Below are 16,200 nucleotides of genomic sequence, written 5' to 3'. Positions count from 1 at the left end.
TTTTTTTTTTTTTTCTTTCCTCTTTTATTTATCTAAAAAAAACTCCATTATTCCAACATGAACTGATGAGAACGCACAGGAGGTCATGCAAAAAGAGAAGGCAGGTCTGAAATGCTGAAAAACAAACCAACCAAAAGAGAAAACTGCAGAGAGATTAAACCATGAGCCACAAAATAAGGTGACCCTGAGGAAGGTGGGCGCAGGCAAGGCAACAGGGCGAGCATGCAGGCTGAAACCAGAGCCAAACAGGCCTGGGAGCAGCAGCAAGGGCTGCCAACCAAAATGCCACTGTCTGTGTCTGTGTGTGTCTGTGTGTGTGTGAGGACAGCAGGGACACGGGAGGGGGCAGAGAGAACAAGCAGGAAAACAAGGACATACGTGAGCTTGAAGGAAACAGCAGGGTCAGAGGGGTTTAATACCTGGAATCAGCCTGGATTTGAAAAAAGAGAAATAAAGGCTGACAAGTATTAGTGACCTTTTGGGGAAGGCAGAATGTTGAATGATGCATGTGGATCAGGTTTAATATTGACAAACTGAGAGCCCAGTCCAGCTGCTGTGACACTGTTCCCAGGGGAGGTTTTCTCCTCCTTTCCCCATTCCCTGCTGAGAGGAGCTGCAGGTTTAGCACTAAAGGCACCGTGTGAAATGCTGATGGACCAGAGTGTGCACCCAGATGGACTGAGGGACAAGGGGACAGAAGACAGACCAGAACATGCTTGGGACTCTCTGGCTACCTCCTGCATCCAAGGGCAGCCAGCAGCTCCCTGACAGAAGCTGGGAGGGATTGGGCTGGGAAAAATGTGTGTTATGTTTGACAGAGGGGCTGGGCCAGGCTGGCAGAAGAGTGGGAGAGGCTGATAAGGAAATCTGAGCCACAAGTAGCATGCCATGGAAAAGAGCAAGCATTGAGTGGTACTGGGATGGAATTTAGGTCTGAATTTTTCAAGTGGGAACTCCAGACAAGACTGGGAGTCTGGCTTTCCATGGGTGTGTTATTTTAACTGCCTGCAGGGTAAACAGACCATTGTGTTTCTCCTTCTGTGACAAGCTCGCCCCGAGGTTCTTGCACCAGCACAAACACCTTTAGGAATCTAAAACATAAGAAAGACAAAAAGAAAGAGACTGGATTAGAAAGAGGCTGGGGGAAATGGGGTCCCTTAAGAGCAGCTCTGCCTGCAGGAGGTTAAAGGAAATAAAGCAATGAAGCATCTACTGGGTTACAGGGCTTAGGAAAGCTCCTGACTCAGACAGCAGCCCTTCACCCTCAGCCCTTCCCTCCAGCCTGGGATGAGCATCACTGGGACTCTGCTGTGCTCTGGGAGCAAAGCACAGGAGCAGGACCCTGCCAGCACCTGCTTCTGCCACTGAGAAAACAAACAGCTTTTTCATTTTCTGTCTGCAAAGCAGCATCTGTTCCAGTGACAGCTCCAGAGACCATCAGTGACACTGAACAACAACAGGAAATTAAATCAAAGAATTTGCAGAGGAATCCAGAGCTTTCCTTTCCACCACAGGCTGCAGAGGCCTTTCCTTCTCAGGGGAAGCCAGGAATGTGCAGGTCAGTGAACCAGCCCAAGGCTCCAAACCCCTCCTCTGGCCATCCCTGTTCCCACAGACTAGGGGCTCAGGACAAGTTTTTCCTTTGGCCAAGTGAAGCTACAATCCAGGACATGATTTGGCCCAAACTGCTGTATCCAAGGGAATACAGCATCAGTCCAAACTTCCTTTGCATTGGAGAGACCAGGGGAACTTTCTCACCTCCTCTGCACTCACTTCCATCAAATCCTTCCAAATGACAGCACAAAGAAGTTTTCAAAGAGCCACAACCAAATATTTTTCTTGAGAAGAATTGCATTTGTGCTTAGAGTGAGAAGCAGCTCTGAGCCATTTGCTGTTCCTCAGGAAAGTTAAATGCCACCATTTTTTGCCACTAACTATTGCCATCTACTAGTTACTGTCATTAAAAAAAAAACTCAAAAACCAAAACCTCACAGGAATGAGAAAATATAATGTTTATTAGAAGAAGACACCATGGTACATCAAGCTATAAAGAGATTCCTGACAGATGATGATTCTTTAAAAAATAAGAATAGAAACAAGACAACCACACTGGCCAGATTGAACAAACTTTAACACACAACAGCAGTTCCTATGCATGTCCAGGTGCAGGCAGCTGAGTAACCAAAAACACTTCTCAACATCAGAGGGACTGAGTAGTTACCAAAACAGCTGGGTTAAGCAGAACAGTCTATAAAACCATTTATATTGATACACATATAAAAGGATAAAAACAATTCAAGTAACTTTAGTCTTTAAGTTATGTTATATACAATTTTTTTTATATACTGGGAGAACTAAGGGCATGTATTTAACAAAAGGATTTTAAAAAGCCACAGTCCAGTTTATAATTACCAATTCCTAAATAATTTGGCAAGCATTAAATAATCAGATATATCCTAGATAAAAAGTGCATCAGCATGGTTAACTTTTACCTATTTATTTATATAAGTCAAGGCTCTGCAGGATGGTTACAGCAAAGAGCAGAGCTGCAGCACTGGGATGCCAGAGCTGCCCAGAAGGAATTACTGATATCATCAGAGGTGAGGGGGAACAGACCCACAGGAGCCAAAATGCTCATCAGCCCAGGCTCCAAAATAGTTTTAATCCAGAAGTTTAACCTCCCAAACCAGCCTCTATTCCTGCATGTCACCCAAACAAGCATCCAGGTTTCTGCTGGAAGGGAAGGTGGGATTTCTGCTGGGGGCAGTGCAGGGTTTGTACAGAGCTGGTTACTCCACGCAGGTTTTTGTGTCACACGATTTCACACCATCCCTCAGTGAAAGTTTTGTTGCCAAGCAGATGATGAGGTACCAGAGTCAGTAACACAGGCTGGTCAGTCTCGAGCTGAAAAGAACTAGTTCCTGTGTGTGAGAGTTCTCAGCACCACAGCCCACAGGGAGAGAGAAGCCCTGCAAGGTGCTAGACCCAGCTGTGCACAGAGCAGCTTCCTGCAGGGATCCCAGTGGGAGCAGAGCCTGCAGCTCAGTCCTGCTCAGGACAGCAGAGCTGCTTGCACTGCATGGACACAGGCAGCACCTCCATGGGCAGTGCCATTTCAGAGCCTAACAAAGTCTCTCAGTGATGGAGATGGGACATTCATCTCTTCTAAAGAAAACCTTCTCAAATAGAGCTCTTAAAACAACCGTAGCAGCAAACCAGGAGAATAAAGGGTGGACAGGCCTATGCAAACCTACTCAGAGATTTTCTGAAGTGGTTTGTGCACATCTGGAAAAAAAAAAAAAAAAGGCAAAACAAGATAGGTATTACTGTTCTTTTTGTGGCAGGGTTTGCCAACAGCCTCTGAGCAGAGGCACCCCTGTAAATGCCATCAGGAGCCCTCACACAGGGACTGGCAGGGCACAGACCCAGCCTGGCTCCTCTAAGACTAAGATCAAGAGGCACCTGCAGCACACAACTTACCTGTCCTGCTCAGCTCAGTTCTGCAGCAGAGCCCTGCCAACACAGGCTCCAGCTGAGTGCAAAAGCAGCTTCTCACAGGGCACTGAGCTGCCCCTGGCTCGTGGCACAGTCACAGCCTGGCCAGGCAGGTAAAGCTGAGCCAGGACTGGCTCTGCTGGCTGGACAGTCCCAGGGGCTGCTGTGAGCTCCAGCCCTCCTGCCTTTCATGGTGCCAGCTGCTCAAACTCCTTTCCAAAAGGAGGAAAGGATTACTAAAGATTGAAATGCTTTAGTATTTACAGTATTATCTTCAGGAATGTCATCGCTTCCATTTCAAGGATTGAATCAGGTCACTTCTACCAATACCTTGAAAATCAATTTGCAGCTTGCAACAAAGTTCACCTTTTAAACACAGCAGCATTTCCTCTAAACCTTTATGCTGCATTCTATGAAAAATTCTCTTTTAGCTTTTCTTTTAAACCAGAGACTTGAGAAATAAAAGAGGTAAACATTATCATTCCTGTACATAAGATATTCATAGATACATTTGATTTTGCCCCTGAAATCCAACAAAATTAATGGAAAGACTTTAAATTATCTGAAAAACCTCCATTGTGGCTACAGAAATGGCTGCAGCTGTAGCAGCCTTCACCCCTAGCACAGTTTGCATTTTTTCTCTGATGGAAGGTTGGCAGAGGGTTGGAATGAGAGGGTCCCTTCCAACCCAAACCAGTCTGTGATTCCATGATTTGCAATCCTTCAGCCTTGTTCTGGATATAAAGGGGAATGGATGATCCATGTTCCTCTTTCAAAGGTTAATAAAAACCAACAGAAGGGGCTAAATATTTTGTACTCTTTTGCATCTCAACTTTGCCAACAGGAACATACAACTACTGTATTATAGCAAAATAAAACAAGGCCCAGATTTTCACCTGCAGCAGACAAGGCACTGCCCTGATTAGCACTGAACTGCTCAAGTTTCAGTGCTGGTTTATGGGCACAGTCCTGCTCCTGTCTTCCTGCTGCCTATAAACCCCAAAGAAAATGGTTCAGTTTGCTTTTGACTTGGATATGGCTGCTTGTTTCACACCAAGAACTCTCAAGTCTAGGAAACACAATAATCTGAAGGATTAAGTGACTGAATAAACACATATTATTTAATAGTGGAATTTTAGTATGTCCTGATTTGAAACAGGGCTAAAATCTTTTGGTTCCTTGGTGTATCCCATGACCAGGTGTTTAAGACTGGCATTACTCCAGCCAGGTCTGCCCTGCAGCACTGTTTCCTTATACAAAACATTTGGGAGGAATTAAAAGCAACAAACAGCAGCTTATGGAGCCCAAACTCTGAATGTCTCCATTGATCTCGTGTAAGCAAAAGATTAAACCATTAGTTCTGGTCATCTGGAATAGCAAATACATCTGAAATGTAGCAAGGTGGGAAAGAACAGAGGAGCTTTCTTAATGTTTTACCCATTTATCAAGGACCACAGAGTGCTGTGTGGAGGGGTTTTGGTAAGATCTCTCCTTCCCCTTCCACACACACTAAAGTAAATTACCACCAGTTTTCAATCCAAAAGGCCCCCAGAACACAACAGGCTCTGAAAAGCTCCCACACAGACACAACCCAGCAGTCTAAATATTCCTTCTAAAGTTCCACCAAGTGACTCTGGGACAAAGAGTTGACTTGTGGGTGTGTCTGAGATGCCACCTGGGTATCTGAGGAGAGCCTGAATGGTCCCAAAGGGCTTTGTGCTTCCTGCACTAAGCTGGGTGTGCAATGGCAATGACAGTTGAGCAAACACTGTCCAGGAAAGGCTGCATTTCCCCTCTGGTTCCACAGTCTCCCACACTACCCTTCTCTGAGCAAGAAAAGCACATTTTGCAGTACAACAAGCCATAATTAGTCCACGTAGGGAATAATGCACTTGGTGGCATTGTGCAGATTCTTAAAAGGCTCTATCTGCAGCACAGAGCAGCTTCAAGGTTGGATTATCTCTGTGAAAGCAAATAAAACAATAATAATAGCATTAAATATAGGTCATAGCACCTTTGGCATTTTTGTCCAAATAGACTTCAACATAGGAGGTGGGGACATAGCCCTCCTCATCTTCGTTCCTTCGGATTCGCGTCCACCCGTCACCCTTGTCCTCTTCTATTACATACAGCAGCTCTCCCTCTGCTACAGAGATTGTTCCTTCATTCTGCCCTGAAACACACAGCAACAGGCACTTCAGCAATCAGTAACTCACAGCATGGCTGGACACAGCTTTTGGTGCATCACTGGAAGCAAGAACAGGAGCTTGTGATTCAGGAGTCAGCAGTGTGGACATAAAGAACCAGACAGATGTGACCCTGACAGAGTTTGGGTTCTTGTAGAGGTCCTGGCAAATCCCTGTCTTGATGCCTTTCTACAGAATCATACCAGAGTCTCACTTGCCCTTTGGCTACTTAAGGTTTAATGAATGTTTCCCACTTAAAACACTTTTAAAAACCCCAGTCAGTGAAATGAGGGTAAAGTTTGAGTGATACCTTCAAATGTATAGAGAGCTTTACATGTTCCTATGGTGGGTAGTGGTTCTTCATCATCAAACTCATCATCAAAGTCTGTTGCAGGTATTTTCATCTCAGTCTCCTGGCTTTGCTCTTCTGTGTAACTGCCATCGGGGCTGCTCAAGAGAGGAAAAACACAGCAACTATAGCAACCAACCTCAGCAGGGCTGGGGCAAGGGGAGCCACTGCAGCTGGAGCAGCTCAGGACACGGCAGGTGAGGGTGTGTGCCTGCAGGCTGCACAGATACTGTACCTCTCTCTGTCCTGGGCACAGCTGTTGACTCCTGACGGGTTCTGTGCCTCGTACACTCCGCTCTGGCGCCGCGGCTGCTCCGTCCGCGCCGGCAGCCGCCCCTCCACCTCTGCCAGCCAGCCCTGCCACACACACAGACAGACAGACAGACACAGCTCACCCTCTGCACTGACACACACAGAGCAGGCTGGCTTGGAAACGTGCTCATGTTTTCATTTCGGTTGTTCAGATTCTGCATTGTCTGGTTGAAAAGCGCACTTATTGAAAATGCAAGCGTTTTCTGGCGCTGGGTACTGAAAACACCCTGACAGAGAAGCAGTGAGCAGCCAGCAGATGATGCTGCTCTAGTCACAATCAAGTAAAATGATGTGTGGCTGCTTAGAGTGGTCTGAGTAACACCAGAAACTCAGCAACTGCTGAATGCACAAGAACAAAAGCTGGGGAGAATGAAAGAGCCACTGATTTCAAACGGGTAGGAAAGCAATGGATAGCAAAACCACATCTGAAATTAATGGGCTGTATCTGTTTATGTTCAAAGCATAATGTAGAAAGTGAAGTCTTTTCTCAGCTGTCTAATCCTTCTCATGTAATTATAATGGGCTTCATATATTTCAAACACTCCCCTTCTGTTCTGGAGATTTTATATCACTAAGCAGCTTCCTGTTCATGGCAGACTATTCCTTAAAACATATTTCATCTGATGGCTCCTGTCTTGCTGTTAGTCTCTAAATGGTGCTTTGCATTTATGTCACTCTGATTTTCCACAGATGTCTGTAACATGATGCTTCAATTTATTTAATTAATTAAATAAGCATCTGAAGCCCTCTGGGCAGTCCAGAGAGAACTACATTTTCTTTTCACCTCCACTTAACACAATTTGTTTTCTGTGGTAAATTTAGCAGTGGGCTCACAGCCACAGGAGATGGTGAAAATGTTTATGTTACACAAATCAGCTCAAAGACCCCAATTAATGCAAGTGCTCATTGCCCTCACCCCCCCAAAGTGCATCAATACATCTGGAAAAGTCAGAAAAGCCCTGCTCAGAGCTGAGCATTTGCTGAGCTGCTTTTTACTGAAATGTCTTTTCTCCTACCTCGAATTTCTGAACCTCTAACCGCAGCTTTTCAATGTTCTGCCCAAGCTCTGCCAGTCTGTGGTCCACACTCGCTGCATCTCCCATCTGGGGGTTCTTGATGTACACATCTTTCATCTTTGTTAAGGCATCTCTGAGGGGCAGAACAAAAATAAAACACATTTAGTGCAGCTGGGGGTAAATGCCTTTAATAAACTGTTTCTTGTTCACTCTAAGGTTCAACCTAAGATGTTACAAAAGAAACTGAGAACACCCAGATGGGGCTTTTGCCCTGTATAGAACCTGCCATTGAAAAAGAACAGTAAAATTATTTGCCAGAAGAGAATTTACACTGTCAGAGATGAAAAACAGTGAGTTACCTACAACGTGAGAAGATACTTGGTATTGATTTTCAGCCTGACATGGTTTTTTATGTAGTACAATAGTACCTACTTGCTGCCCTGGGGAAAAGAATAATAATAATAAATCTCACAACCATTGCAATCTATGACAACTCAACTTTCTAGACTAATATCTTTCCAGTTTTCAGGGCATAGACAAACAATTGAATCACCCTCATCCATCATGGGCTGACCTCCAGTTGAGAAAGAAGAACAAAGATATATCAATAACAGAAATGGAGGGCAAACCAGAAATTCTCACCCTGCCTGTTGCAGCTTGTCTTTAGCAACACAAATAATCTGAAAGATATTTATTTGTTTCACACTGCTCAAAAGGAAGCAGGCTCCAGATGGTTTGTGTTTGTCACAGCACAGGGACAGACAGACTTGAGGTTACAAAATGTGACCTTGTGTCCAGCTGAGTCCCAGGGCTGCTGATGGACAGTGCAGAGCTGGAAATGGAATTATGGGCTGGTTTTAGGCACAACTATTCAGATTTTCTCTGGTGGGAGAGAGGTTAATGAGAGTCCCACGACTCTAGTTAACACTCTTTATACTTTAGAGTTTCCCACCAAACTCTTGACAATTGCAATCCTGTGCCTTTGCCTTGTGTGTATGGAAACTGGGAAAAAGTGTGGGTGGCAAGGAAGTGGGACTGCTCTGTGCCTGAAACCCTAAGGGACAATGTTGCAAACATATGAGTCACAATTATTACTGTTTGTTTAACTCTTATTTAACTGCTGGTGATATTTTCCCCATCATAAACTGTCTTCATTTAAACTTCTCTCTGCTGCAATTCCATATCTGATTTTAATGCTGGGTTACCTCAGAATCAATATGAACAGAAAGAAAAACCTGCATAGAGGCAAACCTAAGTTACCACAGAGGAATAAAACACAGCAATGACAAGTCATATAACCACATGCAATTTTCTTATCTTATCCATGGTATAAAATATAAAGGACAAATTCTGGGTTAGTAGGCAAAAGAAGCAGGATTTTGAAAGCAAGCTGACACAAAATGTAGGCACACATGTACAAATGCAAAGCAATTTTTAGGGAGATACCAGTCTTGAAATCCTTCAGGGTAGAAAAGTTCTGTGTCTCACAAACAAAACACACTGAATCTTTAATGCAACTACAGAATGTGAACAAACACAAAGCACAAATACAGGCTGCCAGAATCAATTAAAAGTGTGTGGATAAAATAGCCTTATTCTCAACCAGAATGATAAATGCAGCCTTGTAGAAAAAGCAGCCACAAAAGCACAGGAGTCATTATCTTCCTGCTTCCAGGAAATCTAAGCTACAGATCAGTCTTTGGATGATGGCATCACCTCAAAAAGCCTCTCCTGTTGGGGTTTATCCAGGTCCATCACACAGGGGCTCTGCCCAGTGCAATTTCACTTCTCACTGGAGAGGTTTGACTCACCTTGAATCCATCTCTTTCTGAATGTCCCTGTTCAGTTCATCGACCTTTTGCTGAAGTTTCTTTCTTCTTTGCTCAGGTGGGAGATTGCTGAAGTCTTCTGGGCCTGCTCCCTGCACAGAGTGGAATGGAGGGTGGGGGGATAAGGAAAAAAAATAAATAATCAGAGTCCAAAAGATTGCTTTGGGATTGTATTTTGAAAACAGCTCACAAAAACCTGTGCAAAATCACAGTGGTCTGAAGCACTGTTATTATTTGTAGTGTTATGTCCCTAAATGGTGAGGAATCTGGGTGCCCTCAAAATGATCCCAAGAACACATCCTGCTTCCCTAACAGTGGAAGATCAGCTGAAGAATTCCAGAATCCAACAGCAAAGATAAGAAATTATTTTTATCTATAGTTTTATCACCTTTTTTTTTCCTAACAGAGCTCCCTTCTCATGGAGAGCTGATCCTTCCTGCCTTTTTCACTCTGCTACAAACAGCATTCCCACAAAAGCAGTTTCTGTCTTTTCCCATGTCACAGTTGCACTTCTCCTGTGCACTGACTGCTGGTCCAACACAGTTAATTCATGTCAGGGCTCTCCTAAATACACCAAGCTAACAGAAGCATTCCCCAATGCACTCTGCAATTTATAAAAAACATGCTGCTTACTTTCCAGGGTGCACATTCCATGCCAAAGTCTCTCAGTTTTTCCTCTCTCACTTGTACTCACATAAAAACCAGAAGTTATATCAAAGCCATGGAATCAGTCAGTTTGAAATGATAACCAAAGGAAAAAACAAAATGTGAATACCACAGTGGTTACCTTGGTGTGATTCTGCTTGAAAACCCCTTTTCTGCCTTCTGCTATGTCTCCTCTTGATTGCCTCAATTTGATATAGCAGATAGATGACACATAAAATACATCCACACTCTTCTCTTCACAGTAACACCTATTTTTGTCTTGCCAGAAGGCAATGGAGGCAGATTGCATGTGCTATACTGAACATATCAATACTGATTAGTTGCACCATAAGGGAGTGAGATTCTTGTGCATAAGTTGAATTTGGGCAGGTTTAGCTTGTTTTGGCTTCTGCTCATTTCCTGTCCCTTTTCTAAGGGGGAACACAGGAGAAAGAAGAGGAAAAGCACAAAGCTGAGTAACCAAACTCAGTGTTCCATCAGCTAACTGAGAGCCTGTGAGCAGGGCTGGGCCATCAGTGCTGCTAAAACACCCAATTTCTCTCTGAGGAGAGTGATTTAGAGGAGACACTGCCACAAAAGCTGCTCATTAGACCCGTGGCTCTGTACTGAATGTGCTGGGACACTGTGACTTTCTCCTGCAGCTGCAGAACAAGCTGTGCAGAACCAGCCTGGGCTGGAGGACAAGCACACACAGGTCACCTTCTCCTCTGGACTGGCCATTCCAAAGCCACAGAGCTGAGGAAACTGCAGCTGTATTGATTGTCAGTCAAAGATGGCATGTGCTCCTAGTGAAGCCTTGATCATCTGTGCAATGATACACTTAAAATTCCATTTGTGAGACAATGAGAAAGCAAATTTAAGGCAAATAACTAAGAAACTTATTCTGATTCTGAAACTTTACCACACTAAGTCCTTGATGTGCCTGGGAGAGGAGAGATCTATTTTAATTTATTCTTTAATGTTTAGATTTTGTTTGACAGCAACTCCCACATCACAACAGACATGAGAGTGATTCCATCTATTTTATGGATTATCCACACTAAAACCACACACATCTTTTTAAGGCAAAGCATCTGGAGGCAGCTTTGTAAACAAACAAGCAATTACAGGAGAGTCTAGATAACATTCTGACAAATCCTCCTCACTTCTAAGCAGAAGAAACAGGCTTGAAAACATCCCCAGCTGCACATAAATAGAATGCAACAGATAGTGAAATTTGGAAAAGCATCTTTTTGGAATCTTGTTTTTGATTCTACAGTTTCATTCAAGAGCTCTAAGCTGGACTAAATCCAGAGTTTGGCTCACAATGCTTCAGGCCAAAGCAGGAGCTGCACACCCAAGGCTGGCAGGTGACCTCACCCCAACTTTAGTCTGGGCTCAGGAATTTCCTATCAGGAGCTGAAGTCCCTGCTCCAAAAGGAGAGTCAAGGAGCAGTTTTTGCACATGCTGGGCACACTTCATGCTCTCAAGCACAAGCACACCTGGGCTATCTCTCAAGTTCTGGACATTGGTTATGTTTTTAGAAATGCTGCAGCAGTGAGGAGAGAGGAAAGCTGTGCAATTTCTGATGTGCTGCTCACAAGGTCTCCTTGCAGAAAGACAGTGAGATTTAGGATTCAAATTGTCCCAAAGATGAAGGGCTGTGAAAGCAGAGGCTGTGCTAGGACTGGTTTCTGGACTGGAAGTACATGTGAGGAGAGCATGAGCTTTTTCAGCCCCAGTTTTGGCTTTTGCATAATGAGCATCCAAGATGAGATTACAAAAAGCTGCTTTTCTCCATCTGAGGTGGAAATGGGTCTCAGCCCTCCCTGCATATTTTTGCAATTTCTGCAATTCCCAGGGAAAGGCCATATCAGCCATTTCTGGAAGATTTATTCCTACACACAGAGGTTTAACTCAGCTCCACAGCACACTAGCACTGTGACCAAGAAAATGAGTGGAAATCTGGTATTAATGCACTGGACTCCCAGGACAGTGGCTTGGCAGCAGCCAAAGGAAGGTTTGCACATATTCCAGGCACTCCCACCATTCCTCAGTCCTGCCACAGGTGTTGAGAGAGAACCAACCTTGCTAAAGGAGCCCAGGGAAGTCACTGTGCTGCCAGAGCAGCAGCAGGACCCAAAACTGCCAGAGCTGCTCCAGGCACCTCTGGTGACCCACTCATTTCTCTGGATGAGCTGCCATGAGCAGAAGAGACCCACAGTGATGTACCCAAGCACAAGATTTATGTGGAATCACAGAATAGGTTGTGTTGGAGGGGATCTTGAAGCTCATCTTGTTCCAACTCCCTGCCATGGACAGGGACACCTTCCACCATCCCAGATTGCTCCAAGCCCCATCCAGCCTGGCCTTGGACACTGCCAGGGATCCAGGAGCAGCCACAGCTTCTCTGGGAAAGCTCTGCCAGGGCCTCCCACCCTCACAGGGAAGGGAAAGAGCACCCAAAGGCACAAACTGGTGAGGAATAAGAGAATTTGGAAGCCAAAGACAGTGCACAGGCTCCTGCTGAGGGGCTCTCCAGGGCCAAAGGAATGTGGACAGGGACACAGCAAGGTGTGGAGTGTCCCAAGCAAAACACTACTTGTGCATGGAGCTCAGAATGCAATTTGCTTTCCCAGGTCTCTTCACCCCTTCCCTTTCCAGCTCAGTAACATCTTTGTCTTACCATAGTTCAAGCAACCTTCCCAGCTGCATCCAAGGTGGAATTTAGCAATCACACAGGTGCATATCTCTCAATTTGCAAATTTAAATCAGATTGAGTTAACCTTGTTGGTTAAGGTTTACAGAACTTTAATTAATGTCATTATTGGTTATTCTGAAGGACTACATAGGGCTGTAAAATGTAGGTGGTAATGATGCAGATTTCCAGAAATACTGGACATGGAAAGAAAACTTTGCAGCTACTTTACACAGAAAGACATGCATGGCTCTCTGGAAAAAGTCCAGCAAGCACAGAGACTTTTATTTTAATTTTTTTCCCTTCTTTTAATGTTTTAATATATACTTACACAGTAGCAGCATTATTCAATATTGTTTTTCTACATTTTCATAGCCCTAGATTATAAAAGTGAAAACTAAACTATATAGTAGAGTTAATTTTTTTAGCAGCTTATTAGAAGACTGAATTCTGATCACCTCTATTAGACTCCAGACCTGTGTATTCAGATTTATCTGATAAATGTCAAAAAAAGCAAACACAAAGAAGAAACAAATTTAACAGTTAATTTCAGTGTCATGTCACATGTGGCACAGTGCACATTAAAACACACACAGGAAATTGTGATTAAAACACAGGACAGGCATGCTGTAAATGTGCTTACCAGCTTGAGAGAAAGCTTCATGTAAAATTGGAGAGATACAGGGTTGGGGGGAGAGAGAGAAAAAACAACAGTGCATCAGTAGAAGAGGAACTTTTTCAGGCTGATGTTACAATAAAATGACACAACCCCCTTGCTGTTGGAAGGCAAAATGGGTCACACTAACAGATCTGTGCAAAAGTTCACAAGATGGGCTTGGGCAGCTGCCATGACCTGGCCAGGAGCAGCAATGGGAAGTGCTGGACCTGGGCACAGGTGAAATTGGACCTGCACTGACTGACAGCAGCACAACAACAGCACTGGAGCTCTCATCACAGCAACAGCACTGAGGTGGGGAAATCTCACAGCTTGCAAGTGTATGAGTGTCACTTTAGATCAAAAATGTGCTGGAATGCATCAGCCCCTCCATGGAAGGGTTTTGGGGGATAACACTGAGCCAAACCTCAGTGGAGAGGTGAGGAGCAGCTCCAGCAGCACCCATGGGACCTCCAGGGAATGGCTGGTTCTCTGGCTACACCCCTGGACTGTCCCTGTGGACTGCAGAGTGCTGCCCAGGCAGGCACAGAAAGGAATTTCACATTCTTGAACAATTCAGAAACAAATACTCAGACTCAAATGTACTTTGGCCATAGTCAGACAAGGTCAGGCCCAAGGAGGAGGAAACAAATATCTATTCCCTTGACACCAAATTGGTTCTATGACAGTGTGGTAAGACATTATTCAACCTCCTTAAATGATACACATGATCTAATTCTTCAGAAATTACCCCATTTCCTGGGACAGAGCCCAAACATTATCTTTAGTTACTTTGGAAAGCAAGAATGGAAGCAGTGTGTGCCCATGGGGCAGCTCTGCCCTGCCTCACCTGCACACACAGCCCTGGGCAGGTGCCCCAGAACTCCCAGGTGAGCAACTGTGCCTGGGCACCCAACCACCCAAATTCCCAAAGCCTCTTCCAGCACTGCAAAATGAGAAAACAGCTGCAGTTCAGAAGGGTTTCCAAGAGATAGGGGAACTAAAGGGCTCAGTTCTGTGCCAAGCACAAGGGAGCTGCTGCTGCTGGAGATTTGAAGCCAGATAGAAAAGCAGAATTCAGACTCCACCCAGCCTCCTCCTCCTCCTCCAGGGCACTGAGCTGCCCTGCCAGCTCTCAGGGACAGCAGTTGTGAAATGCTCCAACTCCCCAACAAACCTGAGGTGCATAAAAGCACCTGCTCCATGTTGACAACTGCTGAAAGGTAAAAGATGGAAAATGCCTCTCTCCAGGCAAGGATTTGTGCTGCCAAAATTGGGAACCTCTTCCCTTCCAAGTTCTCTGTCACTACCAACAGCTCCCAGCAATGGTGTTCTCAAACAGAGGCTCCATTTTTAGCAAAAACACAGTTCATTAGGCTTGGATTTAAAATAAAGGGCCCACACCTCTTGTGGGCAGCTGATTTAAGAAATACACTTTTTCCCAAAAAAAAAACCAATTCACATTAGTTACCAGGATTTGTAAAGCAACACATGGCAGCCATTCAAGGAAAATAAAAGGTCTTGAAATAATAGTGAAATGCTGCATGTGAACTGATCATTCAGTGACACTTCCCTCTGTCCAGTCCATTAGGGAACAAACACATGATAATAATCACAGTGTCATGAAGAAATTCACCCTCTGAGCTAAAGAGGCCATTAAAAAAATAAAGCAAACAAAACCAATCCATTGGAGAGAGTAATCATAGAAGGAGAAAGAATGGTCTGAAGAAATTCAGCATAGGCAGCTTGTGTTTGCATCATTGCTTTAGCACTCCTGTGAACTTTAGCATAGACATGATCAGCACAAATTGAGATTCTTGTACATAGATACAGACAAGACTCATGGTGCAGAATAAATATTTACCTATGAAGCACTCTAGAAAGGCACAGATGTATGCTACATGCTCTAGTGGCTAAAAACTACTCACTAAAGGCACTAAATACTGCAAGAATCATCTGCATCAAGGCTATTCTTTTGCTGCAAATTCAGCAAATTTGAAAGGGATTACAGACACTGTATGCCCAATTCTTTTGCTGTTAAGTATGACAAAAATAGAGAACTTATTAATAGCATTTCCAAATAGTACATCAAGGATTGTTATAACCAGTATAAATAAAGCAGTTCATAGGCTGGAAACAATGAAATGCTGAAATAAGTCATGTTCACAGTTTTCCATTTCTGAAATTTATTGGTAATTTTATGTGACAGTGATTCAGTTTCTAGAAACAAATATAAGCAGATTGAAAATAAATCTGCATTAAACACTACATAACTACTTTTGCCCATTCTGTTGGGTTTTCACAGCTAGAAACTTGCTCACAGCTCCTGGGAGAACAAAGGCATTTTCCCCCCAATGATCAAATAACTCACATTTCCTTAAAATGAGCAAATGTGTTTCAAGCTGTCAATTTAAACCAAGCCTAGCTTAGTTTTGCAGGGAAAAAATGAAGATTCTAAGAGCCACAAGCTTCAATAACACATGAGGGAGCATGAAAGCCAGCAGGTCCATGTGTTATTGGACAGTCACGGCCACTAACCTCACTTACAGAAAACAGGGTTGAAATAAACCACTGGACTTCCATCCATACAATCAAGAGGTAATTTTCTTTCTTTTTTTTTCTTTTTAGTGGGCCTGTACCAATTTCCCCATACTCTGCTTCGTCCAAGTAGCAGATTTAGAGGTTACATATCAGGATTCCATGAACTACCATCATTATAGATAGCTCACAGAAGTTTTCAAAGGCTCTAAGGAAATGCTCCACAACCAAGGCACAGAACTCCTGTCCATCAGAGCTCGTGATGCTCAAGACTGCATTCATTAAATAATTTAAAATAAATGTGCAGAACCTGTTTGCAACACTTAAAATTTCACAGGTCCAGCTACTTCAATTGTGCCAATTTCAGCATTTCCAGGAGACTAGCAGACATTACCTTTCCTGCACATCACACCATAAGCTGCCACTTGCCTCCCACCCAATTTCCCTTGGCTCTTTGACAAAGCACATTCCCACAG

At 44.0% G+C, this 16,200-nt stretch overlaps 1 protein-coding gene across 25 annotated transcripts in view; it reads right to left on the bottom strand.

Annotated features, from left to right (window-relative positions):
• Positions 1-35: 35 nt before the first annotated feature.
• FNBP1 (formin binding protein 1) overlaps positions 36-16,200 on the bottom strand; it is a 385,839-nt gene continuing 369,674 nt past the window's right edge. For 6 of the 25 annotated variants that reach the window (XM_079323982.1, XM_079323976.1, XM_079323991.1 and 3 more), the window contains 7 exons: positions 13,175-13,189; positions 9,170-9,279; positions 7,359-7,491; positions 6,266-6,387; positions 5,992-6,131; positions 5,510-5,668; positions 3,127-3,285 (listed from right to left, as the gene is read on the bottom strand). In XM_079323982.1, the coding sequence (XP_079180108.1) occupies positions 3,251-3,285; positions 5,510-5,668; positions 5,992-6,131; positions 6,266-6,387; positions 7,359-7,491; positions 9,170-9,279; positions 13,175-13,189 (714 nt within the window). In that variant the 3' untranslated portion in view covers positions 3,127-3,250. Of the gene's footprint in view, positions 1,092-1,997; positions 3,286-4,916; positions 5,669-5,991; positions 6,132-6,265; positions 6,388-7,358; positions 7,492-9,169; positions 9,280-13,174; positions 13,190-16,200 lie in introns of those variants that run through there. The other 19 variants (XM_079323978.1, XM_079323981.1, XM_079323973.1 and 16 more) reach the window with 9 other exon arrangements.

The sequence above is a fragment of the Erithacus rubecula genome (genome assembly GCF_903797595.1).
Source record: "Erithacus rubecula genome assembly, chromosome: 21".
Classification (NCBI taxonomy): domain Eukaryota; kingdom Metazoa; phylum Chordata; class Aves; order Passeriformes; family Muscicapidae; genus Erithacus; species Erithacus rubecula.
Note: the sequence above shows the minus strand (reverse complement) of the source record. Positions and strands in the feature narration are given on the sequence as shown.